Source organism: Misgurnus anguillicaudatus, chromosome 20 (genome assembly GCF_027580225.2).
Source record: "Misgurnus anguillicaudatus chromosome 20, ASM2758022v2, whole genome shotgun sequence".
In the NCBI taxonomy this organism is placed as follows: Eukaryota; Metazoa; Chordata; class Actinopteri; order Cypriniformes; family Cobitidae; genus Misgurnus; species Misgurnus anguillicaudatus.
The window spans coordinates 1,103,163-1,127,744 of record NC_073356.2 but is presented as its reverse complement, the minus strand read 5'-3'; the positions used below and the strand labels follow the sequence as shown (position 1 = coordinate 1,127,744).

At 39.8% G+C, this 24,582-nt stretch overlaps 1 protein-coding gene across 14 annotated transcripts in view; it reads left to right on the top strand.

Annotated features, from left to right (window-relative positions):
• Positions 1-24,582, top strand: part of epb41a (erythrocyte membrane protein band 4.1a) — a 101,543-nt gene that overhangs the window by 54,710 nt on the left and 22,251 nt on the right. For 5 of the 14 annotated variants that reach the window (XM_073857978.1, XM_055220768.2, XM_073857980.1 and 2 more), the window contains exons 11-16: positions 136-311; positions 3,516-3,763; positions 7,578-7,652; positions 10,347-10,430; positions 11,535-11,597; positions 22,157-22,327. In XM_073857978.1, coding sequence (XP_073714079.1) covers positions 136-311; positions 3,516-3,763; positions 7,578-7,652; positions 10,347-10,430; positions 11,535-11,597; positions 22,157-22,327 — 817 coding nt within the window. The remainder of the gene's footprint in view (positions 1-135; positions 312-3,515; positions 3,764-7,577; positions 7,653-10,346; positions 10,431-11,534; positions 11,598-22,156; positions 22,328-24,582) is intronic. The other 9 variants (XM_055220764.2, XM_055220762.2, XM_073857983.1 and 6 more) reach the window with 8 other exon arrangements.

Here is a 24,582-nt window from a genome sequence, read left to right as displayed (position 1 = left end):
ATGACGATCCAATATCTACATACCTATACCAACACAGTGCACACTGTGGTTCATCTGCAAGTTGCCAAATAGGCCCTGGTTTGTAAAAGTGAGTGGTAATATATTAATTATATGTTCACTTGATCATTTGGTCAGGTTGACATCCACAGAGGCGGCCACCACTCCTAGGAAGTTTTTGGCTCTGGGATCAAAGTTCCGTTACAGCGGGCGAACTCAGGCCCAAACCCGTCAGGCCAGCTCCATGATTGACAGACCCGCCCCCCGTTTCCAGCGCTCGTCCAGTAAGCGGGCATCACGCAGCTTAGATGGAGGTTTGTAAAAGTGTGATTGTATGACGTATGTGGTGTATAAGGATCAGGATAAACTTAAAATACTCTTATCATGCCCCTATGTCATTTCAAAGCTGTCGCAGTCTCCATTATGGGCGGGGGTTAAACGGTATTTCATGCATTCTGACTTATTAACACAGTTTAAGATAAGTCATATCTGCGTATAAGTACGTATAATGTAAATGACACGAACATGCAGTGAATCATAAAGTATATATACAGTAAAAGATACAGATCCATTCGGACTAGAACCTCCAGGTTCAAGAACAGTTTTATCCCCTCATCCATCACACTTCTGATCACTACACTACATCGCGTTTGATTAATGTATATCTGTTTATCACCTTACTTCTGCACTGCCCATATCCCTATGCATATTTATTCGCATGTTCTCATTTTTTACTCATTTTCCATATCATTACAATGACATTATCATAATCTGTATTATATTGTAATGCTCAATATGCTTCAGTCTCTAAACTTGCGTATCTGTATCTGTTGCACATACTTCCTTGTACATATTCAGTATTTAATCCTCTTACATAGTTTCTTAGTAATATACTTTGAATTTTGTAAAAAAAAAAATTAGTTATCGCCAAAATCAGTATTGTATCTGGCCAGTATTAAAAAATAAATTCTTAATTTTATGCAATATCCAATATCCGTCATGTTAATTTGTCATCTTTCCAAAACGTCCTCCTTCTCTAAAGAATGCAATAAATCCGATTACAGCGCACCATTTCATGCATTGTACACACGGAATCCTAGTTTTCCTCATCTACTTTTTACTTTGGGATATTCGAATGATTTATGTGAGAAGCACTCGGGCGAAGAAAAAATGCCGGCTGTTGCTTGTTCTCACACGACAGCATTAAGCTTCTGTCATGCTAACACATTGACCCCAGGGGGTCTTATGAAAAACTTTCCCTTGTTTTACTCAAAGTCAATGAAAATCAAGCAGGACAAAACATTGTACAGCTGATCGCTTCATTAAAGATGCGTCTCAAGGATGACATAAGCAATGACAGTATTCTTAATATGACAAAGTAAGTGTTGTGGTTAATGTATGTTTTTTAAATCAGTGTATACCACTAGTCAACTGAATGATTATACAATGGCAAATATGAATGCACATGTATATATTGATTCAATAGATTTGAAGATGATTTTGAAAAAAAAACTTTAAATGGATTTATTGCATTTTGTGGAAAAAATTATCAGTTTTTATAATAAATCTTTGAAAATCAAATTATGGATTTGAATTTTTAACGTTATTATAACCTAAAGATGCTATGTGAACGTTTGTGACAAAAATAGTGGTTTTCATCTTGTTATAGAAAACACATTTTTACCCAAATGAGTCTAATTGGATTTATTGCGTTTTGGAACCAAACTGTTTATATAGTCTCTACATACTTACTCCATAACATGTACACACTCTTTTGCCTGCTATTTATTCATTATTCATTGTGCATATTTACACATATATTTTTATATTTAATTGCACTTGCCAATTTGCACAGTCCTACTATTTATCTATCTGTTGCCTACAGGTGTGTTTGACCTCAAAAGTCTGTGTTGCTATGCATCTCAGTTCATATCTACTGTAGTTTTTATAGACCTCTCTCTAGTTTTCTAATGTACTTGTATTGTTACACTAAAAACAGCTGTTGTTATTTGTACTGTCAGCAGAAGTCATCTGTCTTGAGAAAAGGGGTGGCGTTTCAAGACCCACTGAATTGCCTTAATGCACAGCTTTGTTCGATGCATTGATGTAATTTCCACTGAAACAGAAATGACAAATTGAGTGGCTCATCCCCCTTAAATTCATCATGTGATGCACGTGGTGGCTTAATACAGGGACTCGAAATGAATCTTACATCTTCTAAAGATTTTAGTGGATGCAGTCCAGCTTCTGAGGAACTACCATCCTGCAGATTTTAGCTGCAACCCCAATAAAACACAGCTGAAGCTGCTATTCAAGGGCTGTTTGTCAATTGCAAGAACGTAAACAATGGACTTGCGTTCTCGTGAAGGCGACCTTGAAAAAACTCAAGGTCGCGAGAACACAACACACTTGTGAGAGTTGACATGTGTGCGATCTTCCTGTTGGTCACCTGACCTCCGCCATTGTTTTGCCGCAATGACTTCTGGGGCGTAAAGCGATTTCAGCCGCAAGTCTGCACTCGATGCATCCTCGATATCAAGAACACATCCGGGTATTTCAATGCGTCCTCTGTACTTGCGTTCTTGAGAATTGGAATTGAACTTTGCATATTGAGAAACAGCCAAGGTGTTCAGGGTTGCTTGATAATTACAGACAGGTGTGTAGGAGCTGAAGTCTGCAGCACGGTAGCTCACCGGGAGCAGGGTTGGAGACACCTGCTCTTGGCCAAATCATTCATTCAAATCTGTGGGGTATTTTGAAGAGTTAAAAATGTAATTTATTATAGATTACATTTCTCAGCATGCTGTGATGAATACATTTAGGGTGCACACACATCATCCTTAAGCCAACTGAACTGTACCCAAGTACGATTGTACCCACTCCCCCGCTCGTCTGCACTCACACCAGACTTTATGATCTATACCCGAGTACACTTACTTCATTAAAGATGCAATTGTTTTGAAGAAAACTGAAAGATATGCATGATGGAGTTCATCAAAATTAAGAGTTTATGGCCGAGTTTGCCAGAAAACCATATCTGTGAATAAATCTAATTAAAAAACATTAGTGAGATACAAAAACATACTGTATATGCTATAGAGACAGATAAATTCAAACCTACTTTAAGTGCTTCATATACTTTGTCTCTTGTTGTTTTAGTCAGTGGATCTGTTTTTTATTAGCTGCATTAGAGTTAAAGTGCAAAACATAAACTTGTTTTATGGCAGAGTACAGTTTGGAGAATTAGATATCTGACCATTTGATTTGGAGAAAAAACTGTGTTAAATAATCTTTTGCAAAGCTGTCTGCACAACTACACACAATCACAATTCAAGAGAATGTGTAGGAGTCCTTCCAGCCAAGGATCAGACATGCTTTTCAATTTATTGTCTGATTTTAATGTCAGATAGTTTTTGCACTCATTTGACAATCCTAAAGACTACCAGCTTTCCGCTTCATGAACATTCATGTAGTGTAACATATTTTTTCCACCCCTCTTTCATCTATCATTCTGACAGCCATGGTTTCGACCCCGGATAAGAACGCTCGTCCTGTCAGCGCTCCCATCATGTCTCCCATCTCCCTGGGCGATGCGGCTCCCTGTCCCGTGGTGCCATCAGCAACCCGCACAGAACACAAAGAGACGTCCACACCCACCGGCCGTTCACGGTCCACTGAGAGAAAAAGTGATATGAAGACAGAGACTCATGTGACCGACAGTTCCAAAACACACAGCACCAAAGCGGAAGGCACACCTGAAGTAAAGGTAAAGAGATGTTACTGGAAACAGCATTGTCCTACTGTATTTATGAATCATTTCTGGTGGCGATAATGTACAAAAAACATAAAATAAACCTCTTTTACGCTTATATCAGGTGTCTTTACCTACTGTGTAGTTATAAAATGCACATCCAAAATGTGAAATTGACAAGCTTTAAAATCACAGCAAATCTTAAAGGTACAGCGGAAGATTTTCCCGAATTTTTGAAAAGAACCGCCCCTCCACCTCCAAAAAAAAATGCACATGCGCAACACTCCACCTGCTCTCGAGAGGGAACGCCTATTAACGTGTGCACAAGAGAGAGCATGCACGTCTAGTTCTTCTCTTCGATCAGTTTATAAGTTGCAACACCGGCATGGCTCATACATTGAGATGTTTACTGTGTCTGCGCGGTTTGTGACTTGTGCCAGGGCTAGCATCACTAATCATAGCTTACATCAACTTTTACTAGCAGTGATTTTAAATGGTTTTCTCCAAATAGCATGACAAACTTTATCTTTTCGAGTCGAGTAGAAACTTCGCGACTGATGCATCAGTGGGAAGCCCAACCTGCCCAAATTTCTCCCAAAAACACTCTGGGCTTGTTTTTTTCTTCAGAGGCCCTTCTCTTCTTGTCATACAATTCGTAAACACTTTTTCTTTTACACCCCTTAGACATTTTGAAAAAATATGGTGACAATGCGAGCTTCAATGAATGGCTGAAACCGTAGCCCACCACACATATACACCTGAAAGTGCGCTTGCGCAGAAAGCGAACATAGGGACGAGCACAATTGACGGCCTTACGTAAACATATCATCACAATGATTGACAACTGGGATGAGCAATAGTCTTGTTGATCCACCCAGAAAAAGAAAATCTTCCACGATACCTTTAAGAGAGGGAAGACGCTGGTAGCTGCGTTTCCATTACCCTTTAAATTGCGCAAATTCACATTGCAAATTGAAAATATGCCCAATGGAAACACGTCAAGTTTTTACGCTCGCATGAGGTGGTTTTTCAGGCAATTTAGATAAGGTATATTTCGCAACAAAAGTGCAATAGAAACAACTATACATAGCCACCCCTAAGTATAAGGGGCTTTCCTTGACATCAATATTTGGAAACTCTTACGTCTCCTTTGGTTAAAAATAATGCCTAGTACGGTGGATGTGATATTAGTTTTAGTGGACGTGATGTTTAGAATGACTTGGCGTGAGAGGACAAGCTACGTTTCAGTCGCATATCATCAATTAATGGAAATGCTGTCTTTTCGCAATCGTTTTTTTTGTCAACTTTTTGCGCAAATCTGCAATGGAAATGCAGCTACTGCACAACTATTTTTGTCTTGTTTTCAGTACACTGTGAAAAATAATGCAGCAAGAAGTTAAAACAACTTGGTTAAAGTCAATTTATCCTACTATTTTAAGTAGGGATGCACCGAAATGAAAATTCTTGGCCGAAACCGAAAAAGAGGAAACCAAGGCCGAAAACCAAAACTCCGTAAAAAAATTATTATGCCAATTATTAGTACCATTGCATTTATGGCTATCACTGTGTACTAACTTTGCTAGGGGTGTGACGGATCACAAAACTCACGGTTCGGATCACATTACAGTTTTTGAGGCACGGATCGAATTATTTTTCGGATCAGCAAAAAAAGGGTGGGAAAATCTAAAAAATGTCCGCCAAAAAAAAATCTATTCATACTCCACACTCCAAACAGATAGGGGCAGTATACCTCCAGAAAGTGAGTTGGTCTATTTTAATTTAGCAGCATATATCAAGTTTGATTTACATTAGCAACTAAGTAAGTTATCATTAGTCACAAAAAAAACATTCGGTCTCATTAAAATTGCAATGTTTTCCGCTACGTTTCGTGCGTCCATTTGGTGTTCATTATCATCGAAGACATTTCAAGCTTCTTAGCTAATGTTACATTTTAGCATCAGCTTGGTAGATAACGGGTGAAAACCGGATCGGATCCGTGGGTAGAGCTAACTAAGGATGCGCGATAAGTTGCATGCGATAGTCATTGCGCTTCTCGTCAGTGAAGCCGATTTCTTGATTAAAAGTGAATCGCCATCAGCTGCTTTCAGATGGAGCCACATTTACTGCACAAAGCCGTAGTTCATGTACAAGCTGAGCATAGGTTATCCCAATGCCTATTAGAAGTGAACTTCTAGCGAAATACTAACAGCATCTTACTTACCAATCGAAAAGAAATGTTGTCATTTCGGAGTCGAACCTCATTTCTTTCATGTTTAGTTGTCTCCAGCGATGAAAAGCAGTGCCAGTATTTACTCTGGTTCGGTTCCTTTATTTATCAGATTTTATTTGTGATTCTGAGCACGTTTTTTCCCTGCAGCGAATGGTTGTGGTAGTGGTAAATGTCTCTTGCTTCAGCCATTCTTCCGCTCTCTTCCCTGAACTGAAATGCGTCCGAAAACCCTATTGCAAGGCAGGAAGGCATCAAGGCATGTCCGAATCCATGGCTGTAGCTAGTAATTTAGCATGCTAATTCAGATTGATATCTCTGCAGCACTATACCTTGTCATTTTTTTAATGACATCTTTGCCCTTATTTCTTCTCATTCCTTTGATGCGTGTAGCTCATTTTTTAAAATCTTTTACCTCAATTATTACAAATGGCACCTTTAAGACATAAACAAATGTTTTTATTAGAAAAAGAATACTGTGAGATAATTTTCTTTGTATGTCCCTGTCAATAACAGAAAGATTTTATGTTCACTTGCTTTTTGAACACGTCTCTCCGTGTATACACTACTGAGTGCGCTTAAAAGCGCACGCACAGAGACCGAGGCGCAGCATAAACAGTCGCTCCACATAAAACGTTACGTTGTTTTTCATTGCTTTATTCGCCAAATGTATGTAAATGGATTACAGTATGAGACGCAGTAGGGCAACTCTCTCTAAAGTTTACACATGATCTTTGAAGGGCATAGTGATGATCACGTCTGACTGGAGCTGGACCAGACACATTCAACCGCACTTTAGCACCTTTTTGAGCTTAAATACATCCACACTGCAGACATGTTGCTTCAGAGAAGCATGTGCAGGTCGCGGTTTCTGTTTGCGTCATCACAACATTTTGGCCGTATTATTTCGTTGATAAAAGTTTTTTCCGGTGGCCGAATATTCGGTGCATCCCTAACCTTAAGTTTTGGCTTAAAAAGTTGACATAACTTATAAGTTCAAGTTGAAATTGTTTCATTTAATTTTTTAAGTTGATGTAACATAAAATATATGTTGATTTGACAAATTCATTATAAACAAGTATTGTTTATAGTGTGCAAATATCTAAAGAAAATAAGTTTAGAATTTTTCTTGAATTAAGTGTTTAAGAAAAACGTACAAGATTTTTTTTCTTACCCATGAAATATGACTTACTGATAATGCACAGTATAGATCTCTCAATGGTAATTTTAGGATTCTGGATTCAATGCACTCCTGGATTCAAGTGCTCCAGCAATGTTTCGCCATAGATTTGTATATATGTTATTATGTAATTTGACTGTAGATTTAAGGAAGCTGTTGAACTTAAAGAAGTGTGTAAGACAAAATTGCACCAGTTGCCAAGCCAGTTAGGGTTAGGGTTTTTGTAAGGTGAGGCTTAGTGAAGGGGTCAGTTACCTCCTTAATGATAAAAATGACTCTTTATACAGGGATAACCCTACATTTCCGAGTACAAAAACGCTATAAGAAACCTTTCTTGTGACCTTACATGCAAACAGTCACAATGCTAAGGTGTGTTTGAGATGGCAGTGTGTGTACAGTATACTGTCTCTGTGCCGCTGCAGAAGGTAGCTCGGCGAGAGCGGCGCCACCGAGATGCCCCAGTGGTGACGGCCACCAATGGGGAGAGAAAGAGCCAGGTTTGTGCTCAGGATTTCAGCCAATCACGCAACAGCATGCACATCAGTTTAATCCTAATGGGGGCCTTCTGTATTTAAACACTTAAGTCACACTGGCTGGTGCATTAGAAAACAAAATATCAAATCAAGTGTATTTTTCAGTCTTACAAATGTGTCCCAACAAAGTAACCACGTTTCACTAACGTGTCTTATTCAAAAAGGGTCCAAGGACTTTCCTCTTTACTTTTTAATGTGTTTTAATCCCTGCAAAGGAGAAAGAGGTTTGAAAGTTGAATAGAGGGAGTTTTAATTTTACTTAGAGTAATTCTGCTTTTTTGACACTTCTTTTGATATATTGTTTTCTAACGTAATGAAATTCAGACATTTCAAGTGTGTCTTAAGTGTATAAACTTAATATACAGTCCCTATATATGCAAGAATATATTATGTAATTGTAAAAGCAGACTTTGCAGAGCGAGGCAGCTAGCTTAGTTGTTAGAGCAAAGAGTCTGCCAAATGCATAAATCTAAAATAGAAATGTACATAAAATATTAGTCTTAAACCTTTCATATAATTATCTCCATAGTGCATGCTGACAATATCCTAAAACCACACACTGGCTTTGTTTACATGCACAAAGTTTTGTCAATCCAACTGAACTTTATCCAATTGCAGTTTACATGTACCCTAAACATGCAATCTGATTAAGTTGACATCTACATTCTATATAATCCGAACCAAATGTCTGTGCAAGGGCTTGGGTTGCCAGATTCGTGTATCAAGACCAGCCCAATAGACATTCAAAACTAGTCCAGAAGCATTTCATAAGAATATTAAGAGCCCAAATACCAATAACTAATCAACGAAATCCTTTCATCTTTAACTTCCAGAAAAAAAATCTATTTACAGAAACAGTTTAAAAGTAACTCGAATCTGAACTCCGCCAAAAATCAGAGAACTTGGCAACTCAGCGCAGAGCATCTTTCATCGAGTTCATGCTTTATCTCTGGATAAATGTACAAAGTCAAAGCTGAGTTGGAGAAAGTTTTCAGATTTAGGCAATGTTAACACACTTTTCAAAACTTAACTTAAGTTCAAGGTATTTTTGCATTTGATTGAGAAAATACTACGATTCACGCGTTTACATGCGTACTTGTTGATCTCCTGATGATGGGATCACAGATCAGACTACACCACCCCTTTCAATACGAGTGAAATTTGCATCCGATCAACCTCAATCGTATTGATTAAAGGAGCATTTCACCCGTAGAAACATTAATCTTTATTGAAAGTGCGTCATATTTGTAGTGGAAATGTAACATACATTTCGAATTTGATGCCTATTTGACAGAGAAAATGGGTGTTTGTAGTCTCACCCCCTCAACAAAGATATTGGACTTCCTGCTTTCTATGATGCAAAATGATGATTTTTGCATCATTGAAAGAAGGAAGTGCAACACTAGCCCTTTTCACACAGACATTCCATAAAATACACCGGAAAGGCATCCGGGATTTTTCTGGGATCCTTAGTTTATTTTATTCATTCACACTGCCATGATTACCCGGCTTCTGATGGTCCCGGAAAGACACGTGACCTATTGAAAGTCCCGCCCTCTCTTCTACGCAGCGTCTGAAGTTTGCATATTATATATTATTTCTCTCTCCAAGAACCACTCGCGTGCATTTTTGTTTATGATAAGATTATAAAGGAACACGTGACGCGCCGTTCTAATGCTGGTGAATGATCTCTGCTTTAATACAGTTTTCAGACATTTCTCATCGTGATTGTTTATATGCATTTAAAACCTGCATTTTGAGGAGCTGAACGATATATCTTGTTGGGATGACGCGCGGGTATTTTCGTTTATTATAAGCTCAAATGAGCACGTGACGCGATATTATTTTATGCTGCTGAATGATCTCCGTTTCAACGCAGTAAGTAACGAGCTAACCTACCTGATATCTGCTTCAGTCTAGTTTGCTGACATTTCTCATCGTGAATGTTGTAAATCCCTCATTTTAAAGAGTTGAATCAACTTTATGTTGCCATGACACGCGCGTCCTCACTACGGCACGTGCGTCATTGTTTATGCGTCTCATTTATCATTTCCTGATAACTGCTTCAATGTAGTTTGCAACATTTCTCGTGGTGAATGTTTGTATGCATGTTATCTCTCGTTTTAAAGAGCTGAACCATAACTTTTGTTGTGATGACGCGCGCATCCTCACTACGACACGCCCATTACGGCATTCTTTTGGCTTCTTGTTCACACAGAGGGTTATCCGTGTATCTGACTAGGTCCTCTTTCCGGCAACGATCCCAGAAGAGTAACGGGACGAGGTTGTGTTCACACAGAGGCTTGTCTGGCAATTTTACGTGTATTTTCTGGGACCAGAGGTCTGTGTGAATGGGGTTACTGAAATCTGTATTTCTCCTGTCTCAGCGGCAACTGAGGAAATGATGCATGACCATTCAAAAACATGACTGGGGTTCTAACAATACAAAACTTAATGCAAATGGGTGAAGTGTCCCTTTAAGGTGTTTACATTAAAGCATTTTGAATCCGATTAAGCCATCAATACGATTACAAACAGATTGCATGTAAACGTAGCTAGTGAGATTTAAAGGAGTCAGACTGGTAATGAGATTTAGATTGTGATCCAGCAGTTGTTGTGTATGGGAATTGGGAAGTGGTACTCTCACCTTTATTACAGACACTCACACGCTTCCCTCTTTCTTCTCTTCGGACATCTGAACAGTCACCAAGGACGGGCACAGAGGTTGTGCGCATGAGGAAGGTCAGAGTTTATTACTGCATGAGGAAGACGACGTCATTGTCCTCATCATCTCCTCACTGCTCATGTTTTACAGCACAAAAGATCATTTCATTCTTTATCTCATCTGCTATGCTCGTTTGCTTTAATGCGCTTGTATGAGATTGGCTATACAAGATGCCACTGTGGTTGTCGGCTGCATCTCCTTTCAGGCGGTGAGAGTTGGTCAATACCACATGGTGCTTACTGAACAAGGACAGTGTCCATCGTGCTATCCGGCAAACATGGACTACAGATGAACTTTATGGCAGTTGCATTGCTATTTTTCCATTAACTGTAGCGTGATACAAATCACAAATTGTTTTCTGTGGTAATTTACAGAGTGTTTCAGGCGAGTTCAGTTCAGTTCTGTTTTAGAGACCATTCACAATGATGAGCTGTCTGCACTGCCAGTCAAATGTTTGGACACTACTTCGTGGTCTATCATTACTAATATTTCATTTTTAGAATGATAGTAAAGTCTGAGTGGTTTGGGTTTTAGTTTTTGTTTTAGCAGCAGGTTCATGCGTTCAATGCGATGTGGTGGGTTTTTCCAGTGCATTGTGATGCGGTGATGGTTCATTGAGGTGCAGGTGGGAGTGAATGGCTTACCAAAACGTTTTCCAACAGCAAAAATGCCATTGGTGTTATGTGTAAATAGACAATTGTTTTGATCTTACCACAAAGCCACAGCATTTAAACGTTTTAGGGGGAAATCTTAATGTAAGAATAGCTCATAGTTGTCTTTGCATATTAATAAATAAGATAGGAGAAAACATGTTACACTGAACAAATGCACACATTTTACCTTTAAATGCCTGGTGTCTCACAATAAGTGGCAAAAAGAGCAGTTTATTTCACATTTAATTCTTTTATTTCAAAATTTGCAGTCACCCCCAACCTTTGACCCCTTCTCTCTGCCTCACTGCGGCCTGTTGTGGTTCATTCATATTTGATTTGATTCCATCATGTCCTCCTCACACACTAAATGCAACTGGAAATCAAATTGTACAAATGACCCAAGAATCATTTCACCACTTTCTCTACATTGAAACGCTGCCAACTTAATTTTTTCCCTGTTCTTTACAGAAAAGACCTAAGAAAATTGAGGGTGAAACTCTTTATATCAGACATAGCAATTTAATGTTGGAGGTTTGTATGGAAAATGTCTCATTTTTGCTGCTGCATGTCGGCACTGCATGAGAAACTGTAGCTCATCTACTGTAGCTTCTTTCTTCATTCTCTTTCTCTCTTTTGTGTTTTGTTTTGTAGCTTAACCCTAAAGGCTTGGCATGTACTATTTTCCTCACTAACTCTAATGCAAGTACTTTCTTTTTGTTGTTTTTTAGCACTATTTGGTTTAATATATGATTGGGAGTTTTTTTGTTGCTTCTCATTTATAAGAATACATTTTCTTTTTTATTCTCATTTCAAAATCTTAAAAACAATTGGACTTACTGTACTGTACGCACTTGCATGAAAAACTGGAAAAAAATAATGCAAGTGATACCTTGAAGTCATCATGAGACACTTTCATATTCTGACTTGTATCAGAATGAAACTGGATATGTAAGGGATAATGTATAGGCAGCAGGTTGTTATCGCAGAAATGAGCCCTGACAGTGTGATTGGGGCCAGACACGCATCAGAGGGTCTTGTATTACACACTTACTAGGGCTTATTTCACGAAAACAACTTTAAATCTTGAAATATTTTAGTAGCTTGTTTTTCCGTGAGGAAAACACGTTTACTTCCATCATTCATATGTCACAAACACACTATTTGGTTTAAAGGCGCAGTGCACGATTTCTGTAAAACACTTTGGAAAAGGGTTAAACTGTACCTGTCAAACTGATTTGCAGCTGTGCATTATTAGTTTCAGATGGTTATTATCTCTAAATAACATACAATGGAATCAAGAATCATAATCAAGCAGTGCCGTGTAAGAATTAACAATAACAGTTTTGGTCGGGGCTTGATTTTATCTGGAATAAAAGGATTTTAGAGAGTAAATAGGGTCTGTTTTAGAGGCTGACACTTTTTTGGGATCGGGAGCAAAATCACTATTAATCACGGGACTGGGACGGGACAGGAAAAAATGTCAGTGGGAGTGGGCGGGACCGGGATCGTAATAAAACTATGATACCCAACTTTATACACAAATATGCAGTTTCTATAAATAAACTTAGTTAATATATTGTGTGTGTGCGTGCCTGTGTGTGTGTTTGCATGTGTAAGAAAGGTTGCATGAATGTTCACGGATGCACCTCCCTGGTGCATAGTGAAGCGCTCCAACGCAGCCTAAGCGCTTATGAGAAAAGGGAACAGCTGCAAAGAGTATAGCGGCTCTGATCAAATGGGGAGATAAGTGTGTGACAAGAGTTGTGTTGCGAAGAGATTTCCTGCTGTTTGGATAGTTTCTGTGGTTTATTGTGTGCGTCAGTGCCTAATAGTACGTTTTTTCTAGTTGTCTTTAAATTAGCAGCAAAGATTACCGCGTCTTTTATGTTATATTGTCAGTTATCATCAGTGTTGGGGGTAACGCATTACAAGTAACTTGAGTTACGTAATAATATTACTTTTCTGAAGTAACGGGTAAAGTAACGCATTACTTTTTAAATGTACACATTAATATTTGAGTTACTTTTTCAAAAAAGTAACTCAAGTTACTTTTTTAGTTTAATTAATTTGATTAAAAAATATGTACTGAATTAAACTAAACGTATGCACTCTCTGTGCCTCTGTGGAAACATTTTGAGTCAGAAACTGAGATGGCAGGCCAGAGCTAAACATTTTTGTGATGAAATATGCAATTTCTGAATGCAGAACTTTTCAGTCATAAAAACACCTGCAAGGCCTGAAAGAGATCAAGCTTTAGCCAAGAAAAAGTAACGCAAAAGTAACTAAAAGTAACGTAAGCATTACTTTCCATGAAAAGTAACTAAGTAATGCAATTAGTTACTTTTTTTGGGAGTAACTTAATATTGTAATGCATTACTTTTAAAAGTAACTTTCCTCAACACTGGTTATCATTCATAATGTAAATGAAGCTGTTAGATAGCGCGAATCTTCTCATTAATAGTCATGGTACCCAGTTTATATTTGTGTTAGTTTATCTTGTACATATTTATTCAGTATTATTTCCTTATATTGGAGATTGTGTAGTTCTAATACTTATACAGTTATTTAACAATTCTAACAAATATAGTTATTTACTGTATGTGTTATCTGATACATGTGCTAGTCACATTTTAGAACATATGACACCATTTCGCGGTATCTTGTATATTTTTGCATATTTTGAACTTAATTACAGCTGTTAATACTGGTTATTTAAACAATATTAATGTTCTTTCATAAGGCTTTTATTCTTGTTTATTATTTGTTGTTGCAGAACCACACAAACACAGATACTTAAGTGCATATTAATGGAAGGTTGTATGCCCATACTGCAACTGTGAATTAAACACCCATAATCCAATTATTCATCTGGTTCTTGTGTTCTGGACTCCAGACTTTGGGTTTATTAAACTATTGTAGACATGGAGGGAATATGTACTGTTTTTCTTTTATTTGCTTTTTTCCATTTTCTGGAGAAAATCTAGAAACCGGCTCAGCAGCTGGTTCAAAACAGGATGGAGAGCAGATTAAATCAAATTCTTTGTATGAACTAAACACTAGTTGAAGAAAAAAATATATGGGAGCGGTACAGGAGCGGGAGTCAGTTTAAACAGGAGCGGGATGGGAGTGGGAGTCAATTTACCAGGAGCGGGATGGGATGGGATTTTTTTTAAACTTTGGTCTGGGAGTGGGACAGGACAAGATTTATTTCTATGGGAGTGGGACGGGACAAGAGGGAAAATCCACTCCCGTGTCATCCTCTAGTCTGTTTAGGTTTCATGATGACTTCAAAGCCTCTTTGCATGAACATTTTAATGGTAATACTGATACTAGTAGGCGGTTAGAAATTAAGAATATTCTGAAATCAACTTCATAAATTCATTTGCTATTCATTTTTATTGCTAATGCATGAATTTATTGCTTATTATGATATTCATATATTATAATAGATTTACATATCATACAGATTGTACAGTCTGTCCTAGTCATATGTTTCCTTAGTCACTAAAAGAGACAGAATGTTGTCGCCATTGTTCGCATGAGGTCATCGTTATGGGTCCTATGTATATGAAGTCCTGCAATTAGACCTTCTCTAACCCCATGACCCCTGTATTTAACCGAACATATCTATAATACTGTATGTCCATGTCATTCATTGTTGTTGTGTTAAATGTTTACTATGGGTGTTTTCAGACTTGAGCCTTTGTTCTGGAACCTGGTGCGTATTTAATCCCTTGGTTCGCTTTGTTTAGGCATATAACACGGCAATTGTGCTCGAATCCGCACCAAAACAACCGAGACGCACCTGTTCCTTATAAAATGTCTTCTAATTGCTCTTCTCCCACACAATAATCCCTCAAAGCTGCTGTCTGTCCATCCTGACGGACAGTTTTGAGCGGAATCACAGAAAATAAACAGATGCACTCTGACCAATGAAAGGGGAGTTTACTCGCATGTGACTTGTATTAATAAAGTCGGGTTCATTTGGAAATATTGCTTTGTGAATGCGACCCAAACCAACATGTAATTGCAACATATTTGTTGAGCATTAACCTATGGTTTCAGAACAAAGCAATCGATCTACATGTCTGAAAACACCCTAAGACTCATGCTGTTGGTCATTGCTAATTTTTTACATCATTAGATGAACAGACATGTGTCAAATAACTTTACAATACAGTATTTCACAGTAACCTCTAGTATTAGGTTGATATAAACCAAGAAAACATTATGTTTAGAGATCATACATTCAGAACATGCTCGTTTGACCCATGTCTGACCCCAAGATTTGTTCATACGGTACTTAAACAATTAATTTCCAAACCTGGTGAAACACTCATGATAACTATCATCATCTAACCTGGTCTTATTACAGATTCATCACCATTTAGAAAGGTTTCATTTATGACCCTTAATGGTTCAAAACTCTAGTGAGCTGTGTCAGTGTTTACATTACCTACATCTTATTAGCATCAAAGCTATTACACACATATTGGGTAAAATAGTAAATTTTAACTAGAACTAATTTTTTTTACATTCATTAATAAGCAACTTTTATAACCCATATTTTCCATGCTTTACTTACAATTTTGGTTTTTATTATTTCTAAGGATGCATCGAAACCAATATTCCATTACCTAAGGCTCGTTCACATTATAACTTTAACGATAACTATATTAGCATCCACACCACCAGACAATAACTTTCTTCCAATTCGCTCGTGAGGCGCAGTACTCGCGCAAATCATTAACCTTCAGTGGCATTAAAGGCGCTCTAAGCGAATTGAAGCGTTTTAGACCATAAAACATTTTTTTGTTACATACCGGAAACATCTCCTCACTATCTGCTTGCTGCCTGTCCACTGATCAAACTGTAAAAAAACGCGATCTCTGTAGACAGCCCAGGCTTCACAAATGGCAATATCAACAAGTGGCCAAACCTAGCATCACAAAGCAAAACAAAGTATTCCAGCCAATAAACGACAAAAAGGATTTTGGGGTGGGGGCTTGGCGCGTTCATGAAAGCACGGAAGGGAGGGGGAGGAGTTAGCTACGCTCCGTCAGTTTGACAACAGTTTCAAACGTCAACAATAACTAACGTCTCGCAGATTCGCTTAGAGAGCCTTTAACTAATATAGCATATTTCCTTTAATGAAAATGCTTGTTCACATGTCATTACATAACTATGCTGTTCTTGTTGCATTTACAGTGGTTACAACCATAGATATGTATAAAGGCTAGATGTCTTGCCCGTGCTGTTGGCCAATTGAGTGGACGTCCGCATGTGGCGGCCATCTTATCACAGGCAGCTCGCTCACTTGTAGCATTGCATTTAATGGAGCATGTACTTTTAAATGACCATAACTTGCTCAATTTTCTACAGATTTTCAAAACGGTTTGGTTTGTTATGTGTTTGGTTGATGTACCCATGACACTGCATACTTAATAAATAATTTTCATGAATCATGTTTAAGCATCCAGAATTATAGCCACGTTAATAATGTTTGTAAAAAACCAAACTGTTTGAAAATCAGTAGAAAATTGAGCAAGTTATGGTCATTTAAAAGTACCTGCACCATTGAACACAATGCTACGAGTGAGCGAGCTGCCTGTGGTAGGATGGCCGCCAGGTGATGACGTTAGTGTTACGGAGAGAAAACACAGAGAGATCACAGTGCAGATGAACAGAATTTTATTGATAGAAAGACACTCAATCTCAGTCTCAAAAGCACGTCTGGGCGCAAAGGCCAGACTGAGGCAGACGGCGAGAAAGCGATGAGAAACACACACTGGGTCAGGGCGAGAACCATACATGTCCGGGCACCAGCCACACTTCAACAGACGGTGGGAGAGAGGTAGGAGGGCACACTGGAAACTGGGCGAAAGCCACACACGTCCGGGCACCAGCCACACTTCAACAGACGGTGGGGAGATATAAGAACACACACTGGAGAGCGAGTGAAATCCACAACTCGCCTGGGCACAACGCCACACTCGGCAGGCGAGGGGAGTGATCCTGTGGCGGGCAGAGAGAGAGAGAGCGTTAGTGGTGCTGAGTGCTGGACAGAGAGAAGCTGGACAGCTCCCGAGGCGAAGGACCGCCCTGCCGGACAGCGGCAAAGCCGCGGTGAGAATCCTCTGCACGGAGATAGAGATATAAGGCAGTCTTTAATGAGAAGATGGAAACAGGATAACAGTGGGGGTAATTCAAATCTTCCGGGTAGCAGAGAGCACAGATAAACAGGGAATTTACTTTTAACAGACTAGAATAACTCACAAGACAAGACTAGGATCTAGACGAGGCTAGAAACGGGCGAGCACATACAAAGACGAACTTGCAACGAGACACAAAACACGCAGGGATTAAATAGCAAACCGATTGGGCATCAAAATGAGGAGCAGCTGTGAAGTGACGCACGTGAAGGAAATCACACTGATGACACCCATGTGAGAGATGCGCACGTGTGAAGCTGTCAAAACAAAACACAAACACACAGAAACCAAAACATAGCGGCCGGTAAGACCGAAATCATGACAGGACCCCCCCCACGACCGCCACAAGGCGGTCCATGGGAGGGCTCACCATCTCCTCACGATGATTGCCGGAAATAAAAAGACTTACAGGAGGGGTGCAGTGCGTGATCTGTGCCATCTGCTGACCTCTGATGGTCAGACATCCAAGGGAATCTCAAGGGGAACAGCGGGAATACCACAAGCGTGAGCCAGATCTTCATCAATAAAAGTGCCTTCAGTGCCCGAGTCGAGAAGAACCGTGGTAGAATGTTCATGGCCAGAGAAGGACAGCGTGACAGGGAGTTGAGTGCATGATGACGGGGAGGATTTCTGTGATGTGACGCCCACCAGGACCCCTTGATTCACCAATGGGCGGTGCCTTTTACCGGGCAGAGTTTGGCAAAGTGCCCCGGCTTACCGCAGTAGAGGCAGAGGGAATTCTGAAGACGACGCTCTCTCTCTCTCTGGATAATCGCATCCTACCCAACTGCATAGGCTCACTCTCAGCAGGCAAAGGGTTACTGGACTGACTAGACTGGGTGGCCTCGCTCAGAAAGGCCCGGTGACGGAGAGAACGGCGCTGGTCGCGGAACAGCATCCGGTCTTCAACCCTCAGTGCGAGCTCAATGATGCCGTCAAGAGAGTGAGGCAGGTCGTGGGTCGCTATCTCATCCTGAATGCTGTCAGATAAACCATCAATGAACTGCGCCCGGAGTTCCGCCTTGTTCCAACTACATGCCGCTGCCAAGGTCTTGAAATGGATCAAATAATCTGTCACCGAGCTCGTTCCCTGGACGAGGCGGGCCAGACGACCTGAAGCGGCATCCCCGCGAAAGGAGTGATCGAAGAGCTTGACCATTTCCTCCCGGAAATCTTCAAACGATTGGCAGCAAGGATCCTGGGCGTCCCAAACAGCTGTGCCCCACTCACGCGCTCTTCCCACCAGCAGAGTGATCACATAGGCGACTCGGGTGCACTCGGTCGCATAGCGGCGAGGTTGGAGAGCGAACACCAGCAAGCACTGGGACAACAACGCCCGACAGGATGAGGGATCACCGTCATAGGGTGGAGGGTTGGCAGCATGGGGCTCCGTATCGGGGGGTTGGCGAATCCGATCGAGGCATGCAGAGAGCTCGTTCATGCGAGAGGACAATCATCAACCTCCTGGGCTGTAGTAGTGAGCTGTGCAGTGTGTTGACCCAGCCAGGCTCCCTGCTGAGCAAGTGCAGAACGAACAGAATCAGCATCTGCGGGATCCATGTTGGCAAGTTCGTTCTGTTACAGAGAGAAAACACAGAGAGATCCCAGTGCAGATGAACAGAATTTTATTAATAGAAAGACATTCTCAGTCTCAAAAGCACGTCCGGGCACAAAGGCCACACTGAGGCAGACGGCGAGAAAGCGATGAGAAACACACACTGGGTCAGGGCGAGAACTATACATGTCCGGGCACCAGCCACACTTCAACAGACGGTGGGAGAATGGGCACAATGCCACACTCGGCAGGCGAGGGGAGTGATCCTGTGGCGGGCAGAGAAAGAGAGAGAGCGTTAGTGGTGCTGAGTGCTGGGCAGAGTGAAGCTGGACAGCTCCCGAGGTGAAGCACTGCCCTGCAGGACAGCTGCAAAGCCGTGGTGGTAATCCTCTGCACGGAGATGAGAGAAAGGCAGTCTTTAATGAGAAGATGGAAACAGAGGATAACTAAAGGTGACAGCGGCGGTAATCCAAATCTTCCGGGTAGCAGAGAGCACAGATAAACAGGGAATTTACTACTAACAGACTAGAATAACTCACACGACAAGACAAGACTAGGATCTAGACGAGGCTAGCACATACAAAGACGAACTTGCAACGAGACACAAAACACGCAGGGATTAAATAGCAAGATGAGGAGCAGCTGTGAAGTGACGCACGTGAAGGAAATCACACTGATGACACCCATGTGAGAGACGCGCACGTGTGAAGCTGTCAAAAAAAAACACAAAGACAGGGAAACCAAAACATAGCGGCCGGTAAGACCCAAATCATGACAGGTAGAGACTCCGCCGTAACAGATCTAGCCTTTATTATACATATCTATGGTTACAACCAGCAGATGTCCTTAACATTACTAAAGTAATTTTATGTAACGGACCTCAGCTTCTCCATAGTAGACATTTCAAATGCGCGTGCATTTTAGATTCAAGTAGATTTGATTGGTTGTCATCGGTTTATTGTTTATTATATATAGTGATTGCAACAATATCGTTCATTGTATCTTTATCGTTATAGTTGTGGTGTGAACTCTGCTATTTTCTTTAAAAAAAAATAGGTTTATAAAACTATAACTAACAATATTCTTTAACGATAACTAAAACTATAGTAGTTTAGCATTTTACTCAGATTATTATGTTCTGAAATCCCAGCCGTGCAGAGTGTACAAACGGCAACTCTTATGACCCAATTCATAATAATCACACAATATGAGTTCTTATGCCTTTTTCCACTCTTTGGTTGTCAGGATGTAATCTGCCCTTTATTATTGTTATTATTGTTTTATAGTATTTTTTGCCTGCCGATACCGATTATAGGACATTATATCCATCTCTAATATTTTGTCACAGTAGATCTAATTACGGACAGACTTTGTGCAAGAAACACATCAGCGATGTTGTCTAGGTAGGGAGCTCACTAGGTTTTGAAACAGAGCTCTACTGTAACAAAACTACAATGCATTTAATTTGCTAAATGCTATCAATGCGCCACCCAGCACTTTCACTCGACTAAACTCCGACTATAAATGTGATATAATGCAGCAGGTTATATGGCTTGAACATTGCTTGACAGTATTTGCCTATGATTTACACTTCATTCAGCAGTAATAGAGATGAGCAGCCTGGCTCTGTTTAATTTTATGAGACAGCTGTTCTGAACTGAAGTGAGTTAAAGAAGGTGATGAGTGATGGTTTCTCATGAGAGTGTTTCATTTGGTCTGTGAGCTTTGCAGATGTTCAGTGGGTCACTATTAGACACAAATCATCTCTCTCTGTTTAACTCCTAAAGTCTCAACCATTTGCGGTGTTCTCCAGGTTGAATCTGATGTTAATAAAGATCGGTTGAGATGGCAAATTCTGTTTCTCTGTCGCTCTTTTTCATTAATCACAACCTGCCAGTACACACATGAACCGTTTGTTTTGGCCAATCACAAATTTAGCCAGAGATAAATATTCATAGCATCATGAGGTCTGAGTGGAGCTCATTACCCTCCACTGTAGAGAGATAATGAATTAGGCCACAGGTAAAGATTGGAAAATACATAAAAAAATGAGAGTGATCTGTGTCTTAGATTTTCATGGCTCATCTGTACAATGACTGTGCGTTTCCCCTGATATGTGTTTGTCTGTAAACTGGTGTGACTGGCATCGTGGGAGTCGTGGGAATGTTGATTAATTTGGTTCATTAAAGGGTTAATTAATCCCAGAATCACAATACAATTATTCAGAGTCGCAAAATAAGAGAGTTACGACACTCACATATACGTCCGTTGTAAGAATGGAATGCGGAAGTAACAGCGTGTCATGGAGTGACGCATAGTTACAAACGCAGCACTGAAGCCCATTCATTTCAATGGCACCTGCTGGTAAATCGATGAAATTACCGTTTCTCTTTAAATTTTCAGACATTTTATGAATATAGTCAACAGTGATATTCTATTAACTTTGCTGTAGGTAATGATTATCGTTAATAATAACTAGTAAAATTTTTGGAACTGTAGAACGTTACATGAATCACGTGGCCGCGCGGCGGCGAGATCAAAGCGTTTCGTAACTCTCTTATTATACGACTCTGCTATTATTAATTCTTAACCCTTATGTCGTTCCAAACATTCCTTCATCAGAACACAAATGAAGATGATTTGAGCGACGTCTTTACTGCCTTTCTGGGCCTTGAATATTGTGAGTTGCGTTGCTGTCTATGGGGGTCAGAAATCTTTTGGATTTCATCCAAAATATCTTCATTTGTGTTTTGATGAACAAAGTTCTTACAGGTGTGGAACGACATGAGGGTGAAAAATAAATGACACTATTCTCATTGAACTCTTTAATGATTCCATTAAAACAATAACTGATTCTGAGAATAGCCACCCCGAGCAGTGAATCAGACTACACTAGACATAATGAAAAATGTGTTTTATTTTTTATTTTATGTCTCTGTAGTCTAATAAGAGGCACGGTGTCACTGTGCAAATGATCAAGAATGATTAACAAAACTAGATGTCATGAAGATCATTTGGTCCCAGTGTTGTTACGAAAAGAAATAAGATAAACAACTGGTTCTCGATTCCCAACCCTAGATGTGACGCCCCAGAGTTACTATGATAATTGATGTGTTAGATCATCAAGCTAATGACATCTCTTCACTTCATTTCTCCCAAATCTCACAATCTGACTATTTCTGTCTCTTCATCTGTTCTTTCTTTTCTTCTATCTCTTCTTTTTATACTAATTTTGCTTTTCTGGTATTTTTTTATCCTCTCTGCTTGGATATCTCTCCCTATCTATCTTTCCCCTTTGCTCTCTATCTTTCTCTCTCGGTCAGGATGTGGATAAGACACAGATGGAGATTATGCGCCATCATACCAGTATCAGTGAGCTCAAGAGGAGTTTCATGGAGTCGGTTCCAGAACCACGGCCCAGCGAGTGGGACAAACGTTTGTCAACTAACTCACCCTTCCGCACCGCCAGCATCAATGGACAGATGCAGCCTTACGTGAGTGCTGGGCTTTCGGTACTGGTCAAATATTAAAGGTTACGCTTCATTTGTCAATCGTGAAGGATACTGTAAGATAATTGCATAAAAGGGTTGGCTGATTGGAAGGTGACTTTCGTCATCCATGTTTGTCAGCGATGCCTTATTCATAAGGAAAGTAATATGACATTTGTAAGATGGTTTGGTGTGTACACTGTAGCTTGCTTTTTATGTTCTTTAAACCTGGCCCCTAGTTTATCTTGATTGTGTGTGGTTTATGGCTGTGCCATTTGGTGGTCTCATTTCACACAGTCCACACACAGACCGTTTTTGGAAAAATTAAATGAATTCCAGAAGTTGGGGTGAACATAAATTTATACAATAGGTCTGCTGGGAAAGTTGTGCTTATAAGGCAGCAGGTTATTAGAGTGTGTGAGCCCCTTTTTTAAGATTATTCAGTGGGATTGTTTAAAGGGACATTCCACTTTTTTGGAAAATATACTAAATTTCCAGTTCTCCTAGAGTTAAACTTTAGATTTTTTTGGAATCCATTCAGCCGATTTTTTTTTGGGGGGGGGTCTGGCGGTACCACTTTTAGCATAGCTTAGCACAATCCACTGAATCTGATTAAACCATTAGCATCGCGCTAAAAAATAACCAAAGAGTTACTAAAATTTTCCTATTTAAAACTTGTCTCTTCTGTAGTTACATTTTGTATTAAGACTGACGGAAAATTGAAAGTTGTGATTTTGCTAGGAACTATCCTCTCATTGTGGTGTAATAATCAAGGACTTTGCTGCCGTAACATGATATTACACGCAATGATATTACGCAGTGCCTGAAAATAGTCCCCTTGGTAACTTTCAATAGCAAGGGACTATTTTCGGGCACTGCATAATATAAAAAAAAAAAAAGTGTAGTGTTCCTTTAAGATTTCCAAGGTATTGCCATCAATATCTTTAAATAGAGTTCAAGAGTTTTGTTTGAGGGATAAAACCTGAATACACTACATGTCCACAAGCTAAACAGGGCTGAGCATCTTTTTTTGCAAATTTTGAAAAGATTTGCTTCCCGTTTGGATGGAAACCCATACTGTCGTTAATTTTTTTTATCCACTCCTTCAAGTCTAACTGGCACATTGATTGTAAACCAAGACCATGTGCAGTCTGAAAGTGCAGTCGGCCAAATGCCCGCGCAGAATTAAGGGGGTCGCACACCGGCCGCACAGCTCAGCGTCGCATCGAGTCGGGTCTAGGACAACTTTGAGGTATCGTAAACCGGAAGTGCACATGAAATAGCGCAAGCTTCGTCAGATAGCGTCTACTTCCAAATGCAAAATATACGTTAGCAGCCAATGTTAATCGTTAATGATTTGGGACAAATATGATGTTATTTAATGTTTAACTCGACAAGGATTGGAGCAACTTCCTGAGTCATAGCTGAGCGGCGCCGTCAGGGGGCGTATACTCATAGAAAGCAATGTGTTAGAGGTTTTTGGAACGGCGCGGCGCTGACCTGTGTGTGACCCCCTTTACGTATAGTTTGTAAACATTATCGATCGGCCGGTCATTATTGTTTTACCGTAGAAATTATAGCGTGAAATTATTGTTATCGAATTATCGCCCAGCAGTAATGTAAAATAAAAAAGTACTTTAACATTTATTACTAGTTTTAATGAAGGTTTTCAGGTCTGCAAGTTTTTCTGTGCATTGAGCATCTAGTTTGTAAATTGTAGTGTTTTGATTAAACCAAACCTAAACACTCTTCAACACCACATTACTGACATTCTCTAACTGAAAGCCTCACGCTATGTAAATCTAGAAGATAACACACTTTTTAAGCAGTTCAGTGCCTTTTATAGATCATTTCCAAAAGCACATGCAATACAGTATGTACATTTAACTGAATTAAACATAAGAGAATTTGAATAATTCTGCTTACAATTTTAACAGTCATGGTTGAATCTCTTTATTTCTGCTAATCTCATGTTAATAATCTTGAGTACCTATAGAGTAGTATTGCATCCTTCATATCTCAGAAGAGTCTTTGGTTTTGTTAGATTTATAAAAGACAGATCAGCTCTACTGCTACTTTCCTTTAAAAGCCAAGCTCCTGGAGCTGTACCGTGGGCGGAGCAAGTCACAAGCAGGCAACACATACAACACATTATAACACTATCTCTGGATAACTTACTATTCACTACATGTTCGTGTTGTTTACATTATATGCACTTATGCGCCGATTGCCAACAAAACTTTGATGCAGTTTTACTTACC